The sequence below is a fragment of the Echeneis naucrates genome, chromosome 18 (assembly GCF_900963305.1).
Source record: "Echeneis naucrates chromosome 18, fEcheNa1.1, whole genome shotgun sequence".
In the NCBI taxonomy this organism is placed as follows: Eukaryota; Metazoa; Chordata; class Actinopteri; order Carangiformes; family Echeneidae; genus Echeneis; species Echeneis naucrates.
In genome coordinates, this window is record NC_042528.1 from 5593371 (window position 1) to 5614806 (window position 21436).

The 21436-nt window shown below is 39.6% G+C and overlaps 3 protein-coding genes across 4 annotated transcripts; 2 read left to right on the forward strand and 1 right to left on the reverse strand.

The window, feature by feature from the left end:
• Window positions 1–367: 367 nt before the first annotated feature.
• Window positions 368–2978, reverse strand: elp5 (elongator acetyltransferase complex subunit 5). Its single transcript, XM_029526647.1, has 8 exons — window positions 2685–2978; window positions 2513–2573; window positions 2320–2400; window positions 1780–1991; window positions 1414–1589; window positions 1239–1334; window positions 1047–1147; window positions 368–955 (listed from the first exon to the last, which is right to left on the reverse strand). The coding sequence occupies exons 1-8, from the start codon at window positions 2737–2739 to the stop codon at window positions 847–849; spliced, it is 891 nt and encodes a 296-aa protein (XP_029382507.1). The 5' UTR covers window positions 2740–2978; the 3' UTR covers window positions 368–846.
• Window positions 2979–3157: 179 nt separating this feature from the next.
• phf23b (PHD finger protein 23b) lies at window positions 3158–8012 on the forward strand. Its single transcript, XM_029526838.1, has 5 exons — window positions 3158–3755; window positions 5015–5046; window positions 5159–5250; window positions 5362–5980; window positions 6146–8012. The coding sequence occupies exons 2-5, from the start codon at window positions 5028–5030 to the stop codon at window positions 6337–6339; spliced, it is 924 nt and encodes a 307-aa protein (XP_029382698.1). The 5' UTR covers window positions 3158–3755; window positions 5015–5027; the 3' UTR covers window positions 6340–8012.
• Window positions 8013–12746: 4734 nt separating this feature from the next.
• LOC115059323 (phospholipid scramblase 1-like) lies at window positions 12747–21090 on the forward strand. 2 transcript variants are annotated; one of them, XM_029526983.1, is made up of 8 exons: window positions 12747–12895; window positions 13395–13474; window positions 15453–15709; window positions 16222–16264; window positions 16482–16702; window positions 18018–18179; window positions 18720–18881; window positions 18968–21071. In XM_029526983.1, exons 2-8 carry the CDS (start codon window positions 13462–13464, stop codon window positions 19025–19027), a joined length of 918 nt encoding a protein of 305 aa, XP_029382843.1. In that variant the 5' UTR covers window positions 12747–12895; window positions 13395–13461; the 3' UTR covers window positions 19028–21071. The 2 variants fall into 2 exon arrangements, with proteins under 2 accessions (XP_029382843.1, XP_029382844.1); XM_029526984.1 differs by lacking the exons at window positions 12747–12895; window positions 13395–13474; window positions 15453–15709; window positions 16222–16264 and having other exon boundaries at window positions 16583–16721; window positions 18968–21090.
• Window positions 21091–21436: the final 346 nt, after the last annotated feature.

Here is a 21436-nt window from a genome sequence, read left to right on the forward strand (position 1 = left end):
ACATAATTACCTTGGGTAATAATATCCTCCAGCGATGTCATGCAAATAGAGTTGTGGTATTAACTGCCAAAATGAAATACAATTAAAAAAAATGTTTTCAAATTTACATTCATTCATCTTCTACCATTTATCTGTTTCTCGGTCACAGGGGGGTTGCTGGAGCCAATCCCAGCTCACTCTGGGTGAGGGCAGGGTACACCCTGGACAGGCTACCAGTCCATCACAGGGCCAACACACAGAAATGAAAAACCACTCACTCAGAACTACAGACAATTTAGAGTCACCAAATAACTTAAACATGATGTCTTTGGACGGTGAGATAGAAACCGGAGTACCCTGAGGAAACCCTTTACTACTACAGAATGTCATCACATTTTATAGTCTTGGTATGAACAGCTGTGAGCAGTATTTCTTCTTCTTCAGAATGTTTCATTTGCAGAGTAAGATTTTTAGAGGGAAAAGAGAACAGATGTATGTTTTTCTTTCTTTTCACTTGACCCCTCACAACCTTGCAATTTGGGAACCACTGCAATCAATTAGTGTTAAAAGTGACTCAATTCAGTGCAATGGCCAGGACGTAAGAGCTGATTTATGAAAAAGTGAACCGTAAAGTCATATTGTAATCATAAAATTGTATTTAAAAAAAAATAAACCAAAAAAAACATTGACATAAAGATGTTAAATATGAAAAGGAAAAACATTTTATAAACATAACCGACAGATTTCATAGAGGAATTTTAGGCAATAAATAATATCTTCAATGCTCCATGAAACTTTACTGCTGAAAACAACTTCATGTCTTCATCACAGATCTTCTGGACTTTGGATGAGTTTTATCAGCCATCCCTACACATCAAGATCATCATCTGGGTCCTCCTGGTCATAGTCATCATTTGCATCAGGCTCATACAGAATTCGTCCTGAACCTGGGCTTGAGTGTAGCAGAGCTGTTTTTCTTAAGATAAAAAAGAAGATAGCAATTTTAGATTTTTTTTTCTTTCAAGTTAAAAAAAAAAAAAGAAGATAACTGTGGAAAAGATTCTCACTTCTCTTTGCTGAACATGAATGGAAGTGCAAGTTTTTCCTTGGCTTCACGCTCTGTGTCAGATAAACGAAGGTTGAAGGTCAAGTTGGCTGTTGGATCCATCTACACAAAAAGGAGAAAATGTTGACTTTGTCCATGTCTGAACTTTTTCGAAGTCATATTGATCTGTTACAATCAATATCTTATATTGCACCTCCTGTTCTTCAGGGTCTGGCTGTTTGGATCCAGTCTGGCTGGGCTTGCTTTGGACTATGACTGTAAGATCTTCTTTGATGTTGAAAATCTCCTCCTAAGCATAAAAAATTTGTTATCAATCGTTTAGTGTAAAAACCTACACAGAGCTGCCATTCAATTGAAAAACTGCTTACATCTTGCATAACCTTTCCCGATTTTGAGCGCTTTGTTATCTTTGCCACTGCTTCATCTGCCTTCATTCCAGGTGCAACTGTGATGACTGAAGAAGCCAAATGGCATACACTTCCCACAGTTCCCTTCTGATGCATATCTGCATGGAGCAGACCAATAATAGTTCTCACAGCTCCCCCTAATGAAAGAAGGTAAAGAGAAAAATTATGAATGATGGATGGAAATGGAAAATTAACTTATATAGCACTGTTCTAGTCGTATCAATAATAGATTTTTAAATATATAGTAGAATATTGCAATGGAAACAGGTTTAATAAATATTTGCACTGCTATACGGTCAATTTTTATGAAATAGTGTAATTTACAACCTTTTTTAAGTTGCTGAAGAGTCTTGCAAACAGCAGAAGGACTGACATGTCTCAAAATCCATGAAAGAGAGTTGATTATTAAGGTTGCTGGTTTGAGTTGTGATGTTTGCTTGACAATATGTGTAAGTTCCTCTAGATTGAATTGATGAACTGTAAAAGCTGGGTGATTGGTCCACCCAAGTGGGTCTGTAAAACCATTATGGAAGTGTAGCCTGTGTAACACAAAAGGTTGATTCGTGGTCAGTTTGGTTATTAGGTAAATTGACTGCATAATAAAAAGGCTGAGTGCAAAAACTATTATTTCCATCAATACAGATACATTCATTATTAATTTAAACAAGGTTCAAGATTTCAAGATGCCGTATTTGAATGACCTGCATGCTTTGTTTGATCAGTAGTCTAAAAACAAATGAAAAACAATCTACAAAAAAGATTTGGAGGTTGGACCAATTAATTTTTAGCATTTTCTCTGTAAATCAAGTATTCACCAACCCTTAGAGGACTGCAGAGCTAGTCATCTTTTCTCTGATCTTAAGTTACCTCTGAGTTGGCGATCCTTTTAATCCATCTCTCAGCTCTTCCTCGCTGATCTCAAATCCAAGAACATGTACAAATTCATCCCTAGATTTATAACAAAGAGATTAACATTGATTTTACAGAATGAACGAACTGTTGACAAGTGGGTTAATGCTACACACATAACTAAAGAGTCACCATAAACATTTTAAATAACCTGTTCAGTACAGCACTGATGAAGCTCGTCAGGAGGTGTTGACCAGAACAATTCGTAGAATCTATCAATGAAAATATAAGTTATATGACTGTATGCTATTCTTACGATTGAGCTAGATATTAGTTATTGATTTTAATTGAGACTTAAGTTCCACATTTACAAACGTTGTTACCCTGTATTATGAGAAACCCTCCAGTATCCGCGCCTTGCAATAACTCAGACAACATGGTAGAGTAAAAATAAACTAGCTATATAAAGTCCAGTTAGCTTTAGCTAGTTAGCATGCTGTTAATTTTCCGCCTATTGAAAACAAACTAATGTAATACATATCGAAGAACTCTGTAAATTCACATATTCTTCTCAGCTCTTCTCAAAGCTGAAGATGGCGAGCGGTGAAAGTCACAGCATGTTATAGTTCACGCGAAATAAATCTTTCACGAGTCCAGCATTTTTCGCTAAGTAGCATGCTTGGGAAAACATAGAAAGACAAAAAAAACTTCACATCCCAAAATCCCACATTACGCTACAAGTGAGGACTTATGGGGGGTGTAGTTTGAGAACACGCAATAGCCGCATCCGTGCCCGTGCTAACGACTGCGTAACACACTACGTTACCCACAATGCCCGGCAGGGGACAGTCCGCTGGCAGCATCAAGGGACTTCTGCCGCGCACGGAGAGGACTGTGCGGAATAAAGTCAAATCGCCAGTCGTTTTGTATGCGGACAGCGAAGAAACGACAAACTTCACCCGAGAAGTTCCCATTATGGATCCACTCTAACAAACACTTATGTTTATCTACGGATTTTATTTTTTGTTTACAACTCTGCCAATATTTCAGTGCCGATGGTTAAATTAATGCAGTGACGGAGAAAAGTGAGCCCGGAGTAGAAGCACGTTTAACGGCGGAGGAATTGGAATTTTGTTGGGCTAATAACGTTAGTGTGGCCAGAGGCGGTTTGCAATTGCTACGATCGGGTTAGCCCCTGTGAAGGATCCCCAGCGAGGGGGATACTACCATCTCGACTCCAGGGTGGACAGCTTTGTGAGGAAGAGTATCTTTAGTCTTACGCGCCCCTGGGCTTGCTGCTGCTCAAGTTGTCCGACGGTACGGTGCAGCCACGCCGGGGAAAAGCACAGCGCGACGGCCGCTATTCTCCGGCTAGCTCGCCTGCTGCTTCTGTTTGTTGGATCGAGGCCTTGTCGGTGAGGCGACAATGCTTGACATAATGTCTGAGCACCAAGGTATGTTTCACCAGTAACATCACCCAGACACTGCACGAACAGGTTTCTTGTAGGTTTAATATGTGCACCATTGAAATCCGCCTGTCGTATTTTAACGGGCATTAAATTGATTACCTAATGCAAGTTATGGCTAACGTTAATGTTACGTTTGGTTGCGTATGCTGTTTTAAATACTCGCCTTACTCTTGGTCAACTTGTGTTTAGATGTTAATGCAATGGAAGTCGTGCGAAAGTCGATTCTCTATCAGTGTAAGACCATTAGTTGTTAGCTAACCTAATGTTAATCTTCCAGCACAGTTAAATTAGCGTGCTACTTAGTTAAGGCGCCGATCCACCTAGCTTAACGTTCATAGCTGGAGAGCTAGCGTTGCCCAATCACTCCCCTGAAACACTCCCTGTCGTTTTAAGTCAAATTACTTTCTTGTCAAACAAACATATCATTGTTTTAACAAAACCTGTAACTCCAGTGTTGACAACACGGTCGATTACACGGTACATCTTGCTAACACAAAACTAGCATTGTTATAATAGCCTTCCACTTCCATTTCAAGAAAGCTAGCGTCATAAGCTAATTTAGCACAAGTTAGCGCTCTTTAAAATCAGAAATCGTTTCTATCAATGTACCACTGTCTCTGAGTTTGGGTGTGTTTCGTTAAATGTACAGGATATTGGGGGAACTATCAAACCAGATCCACGTTCACCCTCATCGATACGAACGGGATAAAACGCTGTTAGCTTCTCCTGTAAATGTCAGCTAACGTTAGCAGGCAGCACCCAGAAAGACAAAATGACTCGTTTAAAATTTGCTTTCCAACACTTTTGGCCACCTTTGTAACTCTGATTTGAAGATGTTCGTTGTTATCTGATGGGGAACCCGTAACTGCTATTCGTGGCTAATATCCAAATATCCAGACTTTATACGAAGTTCAAACAGTGATCAAGTGACAACCGATTGCGGCAACTAGTTAGGACGAAAACCTCGATTATTTTTCTCTCAAGCTGTTATCGGTTAAGTCTGTCGATCGATTTGAATTGATGAAATAAACGCGGGTTCAGAGAAAAGCTCAGCTTCTGTCACCACCACCTCGGTTATGTTATGGAGCCGCGTTAGCAAGCTAATGCTAGGGTTAGCTCCCTCCTGTGGGTAATCGTTCCTTAAAGATGCTTCTGTGTTTCATCATTTTCTGTGGAAATAAGACTGATTAATTTGTGATTCACAGAAGTGTTTTTTGTTTTTGTTTTTTTTTTTTCGCCACCAGATTCACTGCTGACATGCAAAACGGAACCTCTGGTGAGTACATTGTGATGTCTTCTAATCTGTGCTGCTAGTTCTTTAGCTTTGTGCAGTTGGAACTTGTCCAGAGTAGCTTCGCCCTTTTAAACTAAAGTCTGTTTCTTTGCAGCCCCCAGAGAGGAAAAGAGGACTGTTGAGGACTTCAATAAGTTCTGCAGCTTTGTTCTGGCATATGCTGGTTACATCCCAAGTCCAAAAGAGGTCAGTAGTTTAATATTGCTGTGGAAATCAGAAAGGACTGTTATTGCTTAACTTTTCAAGTTGTGAACAAATTAAAAAAAAAAAAAATGTTTTTCCTCCATTACTTCTTAGGAGAGCTCGTGGTCCCTGACATCATCCAGCTCTGCACACAGTTCAGGGTTGTCGGCAGAAGGTGGTGGTGGAGGGAGCAGCAGCTCCATGGGCAATACATGGGCAGATGGAAGCTCAGACATCCACACCATACATACATTTGTCCGCAAAGCTCGAGCAAATAAAGGCAAAAATATCCGCCGCATACACTCTGATAGCACTCTGTTGGACAAGATGCGCCTTAAAGACTCCCTGTATGAGAGAGAGGCCAGCACTAAGGTAGAGCGCAAGAAGGACAAAAAACTGAAAAAACTGTCGCTGGGTTCTGCCATGACGACAGCAGATAGCGGCAGTAGTGAAGGTGAGAAAAGAGCCCGCATCAAACGCAGCAAAAACTCTAAACAGCCTAAAGCTAAGAAGCTCAAGAGTTCAGCTGCTCAGAGTGAGACAGACTCAGAGTCACGGCATACACACACAGAGGTACGAACCGGCAGAGAGGAGCTGACGGTGCATGGGGGCTCCACCCCTAGCATGCAGGGCCTGGGCAAGATCCAACCAGATGAGTCCATCAGGGAAGCAGAATTGAGCTCCAGTGAGGGTGAGACTTGGATTGCTGATGAAGACATTATGGTGGAATCAGGTATGTCATAGTGAATTTTGTTTTATTGTGATTAGTCTTTGATACATCTAATAAAGTGTTATTTGAATCTCCCATCCAGTATAATTTATGGGAATATGTCCTCAGTAGTTATCTTGCACATTGTCTTTGTTAGTGGTATTAACAGAGTTCTCTGTTTTAACACAGGAGATGACTCATGGGACTTGATCACCTGTTACTGTGGGAAGCCATTTGCAGGACGGCCAATGATTGAGTGCAACCAGTGTAGCATATGGGTACACTTGTCATGTGCAAAGATCAAGAAATCCAATGTTCCTGACATCTTTTACTGCCACAAGTGCAGGGACTTGAGGAGGTCAGGACACAAAAAAGACACTTAAAGATGATGAGGAGCACGCTCCCTGGTTTTGCTGTCCTCTGACACGTATTTTCTTTGATGCCTACAGCCAAAACAGCCTAAAGTATCACTTGGATGGCAACTGTATTGTCAGTTTGTAGGATTTCCTTTTGACAATCACGACCATTCGTATTTATCCCTCACTTTTTCTTTTTTCTTTCTTTTTTTTTTCTCCTCTTTTGTCTTCTTTGGCTATTGTGAAGAACTGGACAGAAGATAACGGTGACAGTGGAGAATCATTTGTTACCAATTATTCCCTACGTTAATTGGCTCTATTGTTGTACACTGTGCCTGGTGATATGCACATATTTTTTTACATTTCTCGTATTCACTGAAGGTGCATTTCTTGTGAATTATTTCTTGAGAGTACTGACAAATCAGTTAATTTTTCCTTTAGTGTCTCAAGGAGTACAACTTTCAGTTTGAAAGCCTTTTCCTCTTGGCTTTAAATCAGTGAAAGTTTTACACATTTCTAAAATGTATAGCTTAAGAAACGGAAAATGTCACTCCTACCATTTGTTGAGAAGTATGTCAATGCTAGATGGGCAGCTTATTTTTCTTCCTTTTTTTTTTTTTTTTTTTTTAACATTTTTGTCAGTGGCAACCACTGAATGATAAATTGTAGAGCTCCTCACTCCTCCAGAATAAGCAGTTTTTAAATTAGTAGAATCAGCTAGTGTGTTTTTCATCGCAATTGTGACGAAATTGCAAAATTTCAAATTGCACACAGACAATTCTTTCAGCAGTGCACTTTTTAAATATAAACCCAATGCCATTTCCACTGCATATATGGATGGTACTGGGAGCATGACAAGCTACAGCTGGTTAAATCTGTTCTTGGTGTGTAGCTGTGTACATTCATGATCGAGCGCTTAATGTTTCTCCCTGTCTGGCTGTTAATCAATCATTGATAGCCATTCACCATGAATAACATTTACATTGAAAGCTGTTTAATTTTGATGTTTTTGTTTCATGTGTGGTTTTTGTTTTTATTTTTTTTTTGTTTGTTTGTTTCTTGTTATACATCGTCTGAGGGTGGCTATGTTGCTGTAAGGTGAAAGATTTGGCAATACATTAGACTGTCAAAGTGGCTCAAAGGCTTGTTTATGAATGGTTGTAAAATATTTGTTTTTCTATTTCCCATAATTGTTTATTTCTTAGCTTTCTGACAAGCGGGTTTAGAGATGCACCCGCATCAGAGAATGGACATAAGATTGTCTCACATCGAGAACAAAGTTGTAGTTGTACAGAAAATAAGTTGACGCTGCGTAGGTTGTGGCATTTGTTTATGTTGTTTGGTTTTACCATGTGCTTTTCTTTTGTTTGTGGGAGAGTCTTGGTAAGTCTCCAGTAGCAGTTGCACTCTCTCTACAACTTCGGTTCTGTGTACATATCCTGTTCTTTGACAAATGTACATATGTGAAAGTGAAGAGAGAAAATACCCAAGCAAAATCTATATTTTCTGCAGTCTGATATTGTTTTCTTTAATTGTAGCTTGAAAAATAAAAGTCTTTGGGAACATAAAAGTCGTATTTTGAATAATTTTATTAAAAGAATTAAAAAAAAAATCACTCAACTATTATTGTCAGTATTTATTAGATGTTTGCACACAGCAACGTGCTTGTCATGTTTGCGTCTTCTACCAGTAGAGGGAGATGGTTGACAGGCATCTCACTTGTTAGTGTGGCAGTCAGTTAAATAAGTATTAATGAATAAATATGGCACAAATAATAGATCACACATGAACTGGCATTGAGGCAATGTGATGATATCAGTTGTTGGAGTCTCGTTTTTTTTTTTTTTTTTGTTTGTTTTTTTATTCCCTGTTATCTTCCCAGTAGAGGTCAGGCTCATCCTGTAACAGAATCAGCAGTCAATTCTTTGTACAGAAAACAAGGGATTAAAGAAAAAACATTGTTGGAGTCTATGAATGACTCCAGACTCCAGTGCTTATAAAAATTATGTGAAAGAGAAATCCTATAAGCAGTATAGAGGAAAATTAACCTGGAAAATCAAGTCTGGTATTGAAATTGTAGTATTCCTGATTAATACATATACTAATCCTGCTCCTTTTCATATATATAAATCAAATAAGATCTATATGTTTCTTGGTTCCTTTGCTATTTTTTTCATTTCTATTTTACATGTTTGAAATAAAATGATCCTAAATAAATAACTAATAATGCTTTGGTTCAGCTACAATCTTGGTTGACTTTTCTGGGTGCCCATTTGTCCCCACGTTGCCTCCAGTATATTGAAAGCATTTTGGTGTCAATGCTCACCTGTCGGTTTCGGACACTGGACATTTGAAAGCTGCCAATGGAGTCTAGAGGAACAACCCTCCTCCTGCAGAAACGGCAAAAAGAAACACTGAGCTTTTATGGTGTGCGGTGACTGAAAACACCTTACATACCTTACATTTTACAAGAACCCATAGCTAAAGCATCTTGACATTATAATAGTTATAGTTAAGTGAATCAGTTAAATGAAGGAAAATATCAATTATTACAGGAAGTAGAATCTAAAAGTTGAACGAAGTTGGTACATATTTAATTTCATGACGTGTGACTGCTGAATGATCTCTAAAAGTTTGTCCCCATGGAAACTTTACTCTCTCTCACTCCTGTTCATTTGTCCTTACCTCTTTTCATTGGCCTTACGTTGGTATTGGTACTGGTTCTGGCGGTGGCGTTGGAGAGAAAGGTGTTCTGCTGGGGTGAGGAAAGTCTCAGAAAAGGGTGGACGAGTGTCCACACCCCTGCCTGTGTCCCCCGCATCACCCACAGAGAGGTCTCCCCTGTTAGAGCGATCCAGCAGGCGGGAAAAGCCCTCTTGATCTATCCAGCTGAGTTCCTGTAGATAATAACCATCAAATTAAAAGACAGAAAGACTAAATGGGGTTGTTTCACCGCAGCTATTTGATTAGATTGTCCAAAAGGTGGGAAGGCATCTATGTGTAAAATCCTACCCTTCTGCCTCTGAGCTTGTTTGGTAAGACAGCAGCAGATATCTCCTCCAGCAACAGGTAAAGAGCCAGGATAGGGAGCATACACCTGGAGCAAAGCATCTGAGCAGAGTCCAACTGTCAGGTTCACATCTTCGAGTCACTTCAGGGATGCAGTAACACAAAAGGCAACATACACTTACCTTCAATCTCCCTTCTGACTTCTGTCCTCAAAGATCTTGGTTGCAGTGTTGTATCTTCTGAGCTGCTGCCCAGAGTGGAGGGTATTTGTAGCAGTGCATCTAGGGTGGGTTTATATTGTGGGCCTGGCAGCACGGGGCTGTTTAGGCTAAGTGTGTGTGTGTGTGTTCAGAAATGCCAATTACATCTGCCGCCTTGGTGCCTGGCCATTGTCATTATTATTTTCAAAGCTCTGAAGCCAGTCTAAAGAGATCTGAAGTGCTGACAACATGCCTTGACACACATACATATGTACGCACGCACACACCACCCGCCCTCTTCCATGTTCGTTGCAGCTGAATGAGAAGAGATTGAAACATGATAAGGCCAATGTTGAGGATGTTGACATGCCCTGTAGCTGCTCCTGTGGCGTGAGCTGAGTGACATGCCCAAAATCAACATTATGATGATTGTAGATATATGCTAAATTATTACAAAATCAAAATCTTATTAATCCACCTGTCAACCGCACCCACTGTCTTCCCATCTTGCAATATTTTCACAATTAAAAGCTAAAATTAAACTTCAAAAATGTATAAATTAAAAGACTTTGAAATGTTCCTTCTTTCTTTAATTAATTTATAACCCTAACCCCCCTAACCCTAACCCTTTATTCTCATTAATTGTAACTAAAGGTTCCAATCAGCTCATTGTATGGAAATATAAAGAACAGCTTTCTATCATTTCTACAAAAAAATTTGAAACATTTGTATGTAAGAGGCAGTTCTCTCTTTGCCTGAATATAAGATGCTGATTTAAATTTTTGCATTTATACATACAAGTGAGAAACAAGCAGAATTTTTCAAAATTGCTGCGACTTTTGAGATTTTTTGTTTTTAGAAATAAGATTTGAAGTACTTAGTATAATGTTGGTTACTTGACACATCAGAAAATCAGTGAAATTCTTTTATGAGAGAGAGAGAGAGAGAGAGAGAGAGACATGTGTACTCGTTCATTGTGTTTGGAAGAGGGCCCAGTGTGTGTGTGGCCAACTGAAGGATTTGATCACTCTGCTTCACCCGACTTCTTCGGCAGATAGCCACCCAATTCAGACCACACAAAGTTCTCTCCACCCCACAGAAAGGAAAACAGAAAGGAGACAGTGTAGCAGGGATGGATGGAGAGATTGGCAGAGGATGGGGTCCGGTGGGTCGATTCACTTATCAGATGCGCGTTAGACACGTTTTCACTTTTCCTCCTTTCCCGCCCTGTCCTAATTATTTCTATTTTGGGAAGCTGCAGCTCACCCAACATAGAGCTGGTGCTGATAGATCAGTCATGTATAAATAAACCGAGACAAGGCTGGCAGCATGTCAGCAGGGGAAGAGGCCAGATAGGCTGCACTGATTACCCACTTTATCAGGGACAGGCATCATTTGGGGCCTCAGCCTGGGTATACAATTGTGTTCTCTTATTACAATGCAAGGCCCAAAGTCCTGAAGATGTGAACTTGTGGAGAAACCATCCAAATTTTCAAAGTTAGAAAGTAACCAAAATATCTCACACTGATCTTCTGACTATACTTATTTGAGATCAAGCTATAATCGATTGTATTTCAGTAATTTTTTCAATATCTTCATATCTAAATATGACCAGAATTACAATTCTATACATTATACTTTGTTTTGTAACCCATTAAAGGGCATTAAAATGCATTAATTAATTTCAAATACAATAAATGTGTATTAATGGCTGGTAAAAGGATTAAGTTACAGATAAATGCATGGTAAGAATTTTGGCATGCATATATCTGTACTATAACCATATATATTTTCAATGAAAGTACAGTACTAAATTCAAATAAGATGACAGTTTACTTCGTAAGGTGTTTACTGACCTTACTATTAAGGTGAAAGTTTGTTTAGTGTACAGTAAATGTAATGCCTGTGTGTGTGTGTGTGTGTGCTGAAGGACTTCCCTCATACTCCGCCCTGGTTCTGGGTCCTATAAATATCAGGCACTGCAGCAGGTGCCAAATATAGCTTAGACTCAGCAGAGACTGTCCCCTCCAGACATGTGAGGAACCTGAGAAAACAGGAAAACAGGAAAAATTACACAAACCAAAAGCAAACAAAACATTTGTCAGATTGAATTGGTCCTGAAAAAGAAACACAGTTAACTAATTTCTTTTTTGGAGACTGTTCTGTTTTACACAGGAGGAAAAATATTGCCGGCATCTACTCTTACCACACCTATACTTTCAGCCAGGCAGTTAATCTGTCAGCAGTTGTAAAGTTATAAATTGCATGTGTAATATAATATTTAACGTGTGTTTTACAAGTCAAATATATTTCTGAAAAAGTCTATAACAAGCATCTATGCATACGTTACATTTCATTTTAAGATTTATTATCTGCAAACGGTTTATATATTGGTTCAGACTCATTACTTCAGACTGATATGATAACATAAAGGCTAATGTAAATACTGAGTACACATTCAGCAGAAGCAGATAAATTAGCAACATTCACCCTCACAACTTTATATGATTTGAAGATTCAGGTGCTGGTTGGTTTGTAAACAAATTATAGCACTGGCTACCTCTTCAGTGTTTCACACAGTCATATAAAAATTGTAGCTTTAATTGGATTAAACATAACTTACTTTATAAATATATAGTTTTTTTCATTCTGTTAGTTAAAATAAAAGTAACAACATTTGCGTTGCACTTGTTTTGCCACTACTTTATGTCCTCTCTTTAGAAAGATACTAGAAAGAAATACTGAATGATTACTACCCTAATTTTTTTGTACTTAAAAATTATTTGCATATTGCAATCACACGTGTAAAACAATTGGCCTGATTCTGAAATAGGGACAAACATTGTGGTAATTAAAATACATTTCAATAACTCAATAATCTTCTGCATATCGACTGATTACATATATTTGCCATGCTTCAGTACATGTCGTTGACATGTCTGCAGGTGTTGTGTTTAGTTTGTGTTGCTGTTGTGTTGGCGCCCCCTGGCGGTCACCTCGGACACCATGTTAATGAAGCTCTGATAAATAACGTTTGCGTGCAGCAGGTCCTTCTCTGCACAGCCGTGATAAGGCTGGCCTAAAAGGAAACACAGTGGAGTGTGTGAGTCCGCCAGCAGATGGACTTGTGTGTGTGTGTATGTGTGTGTGTGTGTGTGTGTGTGTGTGTGTGTGTGTGTGTGTGCCCAGAGTCTGAAGGGGGAGGAGAGAAGGGAAAGATGGTGGGAGGGGGGACGGGCCGCAGCAGCTACAGACCAGAAACAGGTTTAGAGGGCAGGAAGACGGTAGAAGAGGCCGGATTTGGTTTGCTGGCTCGGACTCTGTTTCCCCTCCAGGACCGGGGATCGTTCTGAATCTCTCCAAATATCAGACAGGTGAGCTTTCTGTCTTAGTCTCCCTTTTTTCCCATTTCAGCCCTCAAAGCGAAAGTTGCTGTTTTATTCTAATCGCTGTGTGTGTGTGTGTGTGTGTGTGTGTGACGCACAGAGACAGAGAAACAGCACACAGACATTTTTAAATGTGAAAGTTAAATAAAAGCATATAGAGCAGCACAAGACATGTCTGAGCTGGAAGCAGTGGAAAAATTAATCACCCTGGCCCCCACCCCCACCCATCCTCTCCCTCTAACCTCAGACATGTTCTTTTATTTCGCCAACATGGCCCCTTATTTCACTTTACAGCAGTAAACCATGACGTGCTTATGAGATATAAGAAGGCAGTCACATGATTGTGTTTTCTTTAGTGATGTTAAAGGTTGTTGCTCTTTTTGTTAGGGTCACTTTTTGCCTTTTGGTAACGCCCCTCCATCCGTCTTATTTCTTATTTGATCACAACCCCCTCTGTTTTCAGTTTTATTCCTTCTCTTCCCCACAGTGAACTTGGGAGTCAACCAGGAAGTGTGACCTCGTTGCCACAGAAGAATTTCAGCCAGCTCCACATCATGTCCGCTCCTGGTAAGCGCCTCTCTGGAGGAGAAAGTATCTGTTCATTTCTGTTTATGTGTGTCTGGATTCACTTCCAGTTGTAATATAATAGCTTTAGCCTGTTCTTCAGACTGTATGACATAAACAGCTCATTGTTTTTTTTTAACAGTTATTGTAGAATAGCTGTGGAAAAGAGACTTTACACCTCAGGTTTCCATCAGATTGTCCTATCTCAAACTTGCCACTTAACGTCACTGCATGTTGAATGACTGCACTGTTTTTCTTCAAGGTGGAGAAATTGAATTGAATTTAGGACTGCTGTTTAACTGTGTCCTGTCAAACTACCCTAAATCCATTTTGTCAGTTGTGAATCAGCTATAATGCCAGTGGACAAAAACAAGCTGGCACATTTTGTTACTTGGAAGGGCTTTTTTTTTTTTTGCCTTTAGTGAATTCAAAGAGTTTTATGTTAATTAAAAACCTTTAGCCAGATGTTTTTTAACCATCTCGACCAAAAATATCCTTCCTGCAGTAACCTATGGCCACGTGAGAGTCACACAGATAAAGAAACAGTGTTGTTTCAATGGAGATGGCATGAGATTTCCCACCAGCATCCAACACTCCATTTGCTTTTCGTTATTCACCAAACAAATGCAGTTGTTCCTGTCAGGACGGCAGGTGTAAACATCAGCTCAGGAGCTGAACCACTGTGTGCTCTAAAGGCTATAAATGGATAAAATCAATGTGATTCTATTGCACTGTGGACTGTGATGTTATTAATGTTAGCTGTGCTTAGTAACAATTATTTGCGTTTGTGTTATGAAAATGTATTTCTTTGAGACAAACAAATCTTTGTAAGTCTCATTTGAAACAACCAGAGTGTTTGGGTTTCTACTTACCAAACACAAAAAAAGAAAAACAAAATGATAGGATACCTTACAAAATATATTAAGGCTCTCCTAACTTAACTTAAAATACACCAAGCAAAAGCAGAGGTCCAATGCGTGGATGAGCAGTGACACTATGCTCCTGGCATCCATTAGTGAGTAAACACATAATAGTCAACATTGCTCTTAATGAAATACAGCCGTCCTCATAATCTTCTCAGTCACAACTATCTCTTCCACTCTGACATTTCAGCCGCTCTCTCCAGGTCTACAAAGCCTAATGTATGCTTAGTGAATGGGAACTCACGATTCCACTACTCTAGTTGTATTTGACATTGTTTAAAAACAAACATGAATTTTCACATTTGGATCCAAGCTTATCTTCTAATATCAAATAACATGGCAGGCACTGTTGTTTGTTTTGTAAACCTTAAACTGCCACTTGAGTGACTGGTGTTTAGTTTCGTTTTGTCAGTCTGCAGCTTGAATTCATGCCTAAATAATAACTATTGATTGAACACTTTTTAAATAAAAAACGGTTCTTTAGTGAGTAAATAGCATGAAAATTTCTCAGAGACCAACAGAGCACATGTTGGATGAGACATCTCTTATTTCCAGTATTTGTTGTGTAGGTCTTCTGGCCTAATTGATTTCATTCGGCAGTGCTGTGCTGATAATCACAGCTAATGGGCTTTACTGCTGCAGCAGGGAAAAGCTAGATCATCCCCAGTCAACACACACATGATCTCTGCAACAAGTGCAACCACAGAGCACGTCATAGAGACACACCTAGATTGTGGCTTCCTCTATCTGATATACTGTGGGGCAACAATGACCTTCTGCTTACTTACATTTATCTTATTTGAAAGTAGAAACTTTAAAACACATTCATGGTCAGATGACAGCTGCCTTTAAATTTTGGTTTTGGAAAGAGGAAGTGGTTTTTACCTTTTTTTTTTTTTTTTTTTTTTTTTTTTTAGTTGCTTCTAATTTGAATATTATCAGATGTCCTACTGTGAAGACACCCTGGGTCATTGCAGTTCAGTTCCTAGAACAGTCTGTCCAAACAGTTTCAGATCAAGAATAAACAATGTCACTCAAAACTAATGTGTTTGCTGCAGGTTACCCCAACAGCCAGCCACCCTACCCCATGCCACAGCCCGGGGGCCAGTCCGTACCCCCTTATCCAGTTCATGCAGGAGGGTATGGAGACCCGGGCCAAATGCCCGCACCAGGCTTCAACGTTGGCTACAATGCAGGCCAACCTCCAGTCATGTACCAGCCAGGCCCAGTTCCAGGCCCTGAGTATGGCTCCCCAGCCCCGGCTCAAGTTGTGGTTCCTGTCGGGGTCCCACCAGGGCTTGAGTACCTCACACAGGTGAACTAATGAAAAAAAAAGTCAGCATTTTTGGTTTGATGGATTTGTTTGTTTAACCTGCTGAAAATGAACGAGTCCTTCACTCTTTAAGAGAAACTGGAGGTTTCACCATAAAACAATAAGCCGCTGTGTGGAATTATTGCTTCTGTGCAATACAGCATCACGTGAAGCGTTAAAGTAGTAACTATTTGCATTTTATTTTGCCACAGAAAGTGATTTACCCTTTATGTGTGTAGTTTATCGTACTTTAGTAGAGATAAAGTCAAATTAATTATGAGATAGTTTAACAATCTGCAAAGCCTCCCAGATTGTTTCTTTTTTCTTTTTAAAGCACTACTTCAAATTTTTTGATATTTACGCAAACAAGTTATAAATAAACTCAAATCAAATTCCCAGCTTTTCCCTTGTTTACACATGAGAGTAGATAAATTAGCAGGAATAAACTGTTGATTTTCTCTTGACTTCTGTGTTTTAATCACTTTCTTGTATTTCTTTCTCTGGTGTGGTTTTAGATTGATCAGATTCTGATTCACCAAAAAGTGGAATTGCTAGAAGGTAAGGAATGTTATTTATATGGCATGTAACCATATTTACTGTGTAAACAAGGAATTAACAGCAGTGATTTGTCCGTTTATGATCCACCCACAAGCGCTAAACCTCACAATAGAAATGATGGTGATAAAACGATGATTGTCCCTGGAAGTCTTCATTTATTAGTGTGCCACCATTTCCACCCTTTGTTCTTTTTCTCTTCCCTCTCAAACCTGGATAGCATTTATTGGGTTTGAGACCAACAACCAGTACGAGATAAAAAACAGTCTTGGACAAAAAATCTACAAAGCCAAAGAGAAGAACGACTGTTGCACGAGGAACTGCTGTGGTTCGCTGCGCAGCTTCGACATGAAGATCAAGGATAACATGGACAGGGAGGTGATCCGCCTCATCAGACCTTTCCGCTGTGTCTCCTGCTGGTGTCCCTGCTGCCTGCAAGAGGTGTGTCTGTGTGTTCAAGGTGTGGGTCTAAATGATTCCCTTTAATAACCATTAATAGCCTCATTTAATATTGATTAATAAACCAAGGCGCAATAGTTCATAGTTCACTCTGATTGCTCCCTTCCCAGATAACATTTGACAAATATGTGTCAAGATAATACTTACTGATATTAAAGTGTTAATGTTTAAATGTGATTGCCTGAGGAAAGATTCAACCGGTAGTTTTTTCGTGGTTCAGCGTTGCTTGTAAAGAAACCGTAAAGACAGAAAAAGCTCCCAGAGCAAAAATGGAAGTGCTGAACAACTAAAATCTAACAAATAGAAAGTAAAAACATAATAAAAGCAAGTTAAAGATCTACAGCGTACTTCAGCTGAGCACTCCACCGACAGTCCAATGTGACTTTTACTCTCCTGTTCATATGAACTATATGAATTGGCCGGCTGCTATGTGGCAGTCACTGTTGTTCTTGTGTAATTTTATTTCTTATTGAATGAAATACTGCTGTAAGCCCTCCTTATTTCTACACTCTTACTCTCTTTCGATAAGTACAATGCTGTGCGTAAAGCGGATTCAGCATTTTCCAACTTTCAGATAGAGTTTATTTTATTTTTATCACAAACATTTCCTGAGAAAGATTTTGTAATGAAAAAGATTCCTGGATCCGAGTCGGTGTCATACTTTCTGCCTGAAACTACCAAACATTTTAATTATTAAGTATTCTGAATAAAACCTGCTGTCAGTGTTTTGTCAGTGATGGCGCAGGTCTCAAAATCTCTCAAAAGTCCCACTGAAAAGGCTCTTAAAACACATTTCGTATGCAGGCCTTCACTCAGACTAAGGACCAAGGCATTATTAAACGCCTCAGCCTCCCAGCTCTTACTGCCTGCCCTGCCTTGCCTCATGTTGCTGAGTGGCATTTCAATGTCTTTGTGCTCCGGCCTGCTCAGGCTTGGGTGTGCTAGGACTATGAATGGCCCTTTGTCCGACCTATCTCCTTAACTTTCCCAATACGCGGCCATCTCTCTCAAATTTTTGTGCTCCTTTTAATCACATCAGTGGCGTCCACCGGCTGTGCTATGCTCCAGTTGGCCCGAGTCCAAGCTCATACTCTCTCATACTGCAGTGCTCTGTTTACTGAGCAGACAGCAGCCATGTGAGATGCATTACTTTTGTTTTGGGGTGTCGTGATGGATCAGTTAGTTTCAACTATAATTTCTTCTGTCACATGTCAGCTGCTGTGTTGCCCCGTGATGTGTCATTTATACCTGTGTCAGGAGAGGGACGCCGTCACACTAAATTCTATGTGTCCCACAGATGGAGGTCCAGGCACCGCCCGGCACCACCATAGGCTACGTCAAACAGGATTGGCACCCTTTTGTGCCACGCTTTTCCATTCAGGGAGCAAACAAGGAAACCTTGATGAAACTGGAAGGTCCCTGCTTTGCATGTAACTGCTGTGGGGACGTCAACTTTGAGGTTAGTGAGATTTGCTATTAAAGGATGGAATAAAGCTCATGTGATTGAGCCCAGAGTGTCTGTTACAAATTCATCGGGTTATTTTATTAAACTGACCCCCTTTTGAACTACATATTGTTCATTGTTCTAAGGAAATGATTTGACACCTGGGAAAATAGTCATTTGTTTTCATGCAAAGAGTTAGAGACTATTATATCTTTTCATTATAGCTACGGCGCTAAAGCTCACCACTTAGCATGATGTACAACCTCTGGGTGAGCCTCTTATTATAATCCTCTTGTAATGGCCAGGCTATATCCACTTAATGATATAATGAAGATTTAATATGTTAAATGAATCCCCACTTCAGGATATTTTGGAAACACCTCGCGCTATAACTATAATTTGCAGCTTTTTGTACAAAGAACTGATGTTTTAATAACTTGACTGTAGGTCTCGGACTCAGGTGTGTGTCGTGCATAAATATCTGTGACTAGCAGCCATACCACACTGGGGGAAGGCTTTAGCAATGTGTGATTAACACTTGTTTTTTCTCTGCAGCTGAAGGGAAAAGATGATGACAAACCCATCGGTCGCATCAGCAAGCAGTGGAGCGGCCTCCTGAAAGAGGTCTTCACTGACACAGACAACTTTGGCATCCAGTTCCCGCTCGACATGGACGTGAAGATGAAAGCTGTGCTCATGGGAGCTTGCTTCCTCATTGTAGGTCCATTGTCTTATTGAATTGCACTGATTTTAATTTACGGGACGCTGCTGAATGATTTTCTATGTTTGTCCTCACATTACAGGATTTCATGTTCTTCGAGAAGGTTGGGGAGGCCAACCAGCGCAGCACTGTGTTTTCATAACAGGAAAACAGGATGGGAAGACAATGGCAAAACAGCAGGGACCTACTCCAGTAACTCCAGCAACTCCAGTAACTCCAGTAACAAGCAAACTCCACTATTTGTTTGCTTGTTTTTTTGTCTTTGTTTTTTTTTTATCCTTCCATCGTCAGATTGCAGGCAATATTGTGGCAATATGAACTGAGGACAATCAACTCTTGATACCAAATCTCTGCCAAGGATTTTTTTAAAGACCAGTCCAAACTGGCTGCCATGTTACCACTATTCCTTACACTCCATACAGCCTGAGATTGACTCTGTACCAAAGAAAATCAACCGAACCCTTAAAGTCTTTTTTTCAGTGCCTGCATTCAGAAATAAGAGTAGATACCAGCATGCATGTTTGAATTTACCCTATGCTACTCTGTCATTAACATTTTGTACTTATTCGTTATGGTTATCGATTAATTGATTAATGCACTAATGCTAAATTAAGCATGGCCAGTGAAGTGTAAAACTGATATAGATGTGTATTCATTGCCTTGTCTGTTTGCAATGCTAGCCTCTCACTGATGGCAGTCTCCATCTGTACGTCCTCCACTTTAGTCTAACAGCAGCTATTGGATGGCTTGGATCATTTTTGATCTCTGTTTGGTTTGCAGCAGTAATAGCATACACATGAAAAAGCAAACAGTAAGTACATCAAGCTGTTTTGTTTCAGTCCCTTCACTTTACTTAGACCTATCTTGAAATAGAGGTTTTATTTGTCTGATACTTGGGTTCGTGTCCAAATACCTGCAAAGCTTCTCACTTTCCACTGCTGTTCTTTGTCATGTGATAGTTAGCAAATGTCAGCATGCAAGCAAACCAAACTAAGGGCATGATTAACATTGTAACATTACCGTTGTGCTTAAAGTATGTATAACCTACTACAGATAAATAACATTGGAACATATATATATATATAATATCAATTGATATTAAAATATAAACTGCAGAAAGCATAGTAGTGTATTAGCCACCGTTTACAGTTTGCACTGTGGTTGTCACAGTGAAAGGAACATGTACTATCTTGTAGTCAAAGTTGTGAAAGCAAACAAGCTGAGTGTTCACCAAAGTGCTCTGTCATTAACTCTTCACAGTTTTTTGTTTTTTTTTTTTTTTTTTGTTTTGTTTTTTTTTTGTTTTACAGTTAATCATCACAAGTACAGAAGGTTGGAGATGCCAAGGTCTTAGAGGAAAAAGGCAACATAGTCAATCCTCTGGTGCCACCTCTGTGTTTTAGTTGTAGCCATGGAGACGGGCCAAACCTCGCCCTCCCGATTCCTCCAGATACTGCTGTGTGTAAGCTTGGACCACAGTAATGATATAAAAGACAACCTGGTTAAATGGGAACGAAATTCAGGCTGAAAAGGAAACAGAAGGGGAGTAAACAAAAAAAAGCAAATGTTGAAGTTAGAGGATTTTGCTCTCCCTGGGAAAACCCAACTAATGATGCCAGGAATGTGAATGTAATCTTTTAAAGTCAGCTCATTTTCAGGTTGATGTTCATTTCTGTGAAAGTGTCTTTTTCTGATTTTGATAATCTTTTCCAGTTGTTAACGGTAAACAACAAACCTCCGTTGAAGCTTTGTTGCCACTAATGCTTTCACATCCAGATTTGCTGTTGCATTGCAGTGCAATAGAGCAAACAAAATGTTCCATGTGTGCAATTGCCTGAGCATGTTTATATGCAGCATTCAGCCTGTGTGCAGTCTGACCTCTGAGAATATCCATTACATTTAATGTAGTTATGTGTTCATAGGATGATTTTCGTTCCTCCTATGAACAAACCCTAACCCTTTTGTTGAAGCTGTTTTTTTGGGTTAGGGTCTGTTTCCTGTTTTTATACAAAATCATTTTGTATCATTTTCTGGCAAAAGAAAAATATTTTACAGAAACAAAATACACTCTGGTGAAAAAACATAAATAAAACTTAAGACACATGAAGCTGTTGTTGGAGTTTTGTGATCCTGCCCAGGAAATTCTGAGGAGGGCCCACATCTGGTTTTATTTGGAAAAAGTTATTGCTGCTTCGGCAGGAAATCCAGATTCATTATCTGGCACATTTTAAACCGGCGGCCAGCTTCAGTGAAACCCGGTTCCGCTTCAGTTGCTGGTAACTTTGTCGGCACACCTGACAGGTGGCAGACCCAGATTCCATTTAGGCTTACCTGCTTGAATTTATGCCAACTCATGTGCACTTCAGATCATGCAACAAAGGGGAGACTGCGCCACCTCTTGGTAGCAAGTGAAAACTCAAGTAAGAGCATGTCTGCACATGTCCAGTGTGAGTACAGTGAAACTAGTTTAGTTATTAGGATGGAAACGCGTGTTTGGTTTTGATTCTGCATTATAAAAATGTATTTAACATACCAAAATAACACTGTCTTT

Bases quoted from the DNA above. Each gene is read 5' to 3' on its own strand.
- elp5 (XM_029526647.1), bottom strand. From the start codon at position 2,739: ATGTTGTCTGAGTTATTGCAAGGCGCGGATACTGGAGGGTTTCTCATA. The intron at 1,992-2,319 runs GTAACTTAAGAT...TGTGTTACACAG, and splicing joins AAAGGATCGCCAACTCAGAG to GCTACACTTCCATAATGGTT. The intron at 956-1,046 runs GTGAGAATCTTT...TTTTATCTTAAG, and splicing joins TTCATGTTCAGCAAAGAGAA to AAAAACAGCTCTGCTACACT.
- phf23b (XM_029526838.1), top strand. The intron at 5,251-5,361 runs GTCAGTAGTTTA...ATTACTTCTTAG, and splicing joins ACATCCCAAGTCCAAAAGAG to GAGAGCTCGTGGTCCCTGAC. The intron at 5,981-6,145 runs GTATGTCATAGT...GTTTTAACACAG, and splicing joins AGACATTATGGTGGAATCAG to GAGATGACTCATGGGACTTG.
- LOC115059323 (XM_029526983.1), top strand. The intron at 18,180-18,719 runs GTTAGTGAGATT...TTTTCTCTGCAG, and splicing joins GTGGGGACGTCAACTTTGAG to CTGAAGGGAAAAGATGATGA. The intron at 18,882-18,967 runs GTAGGTCCATTG...CTCACATTACAG, and splicing joins TGGGAGCTTGCTTCCTCATT to GATTTCATGTTCTTCGAGAA.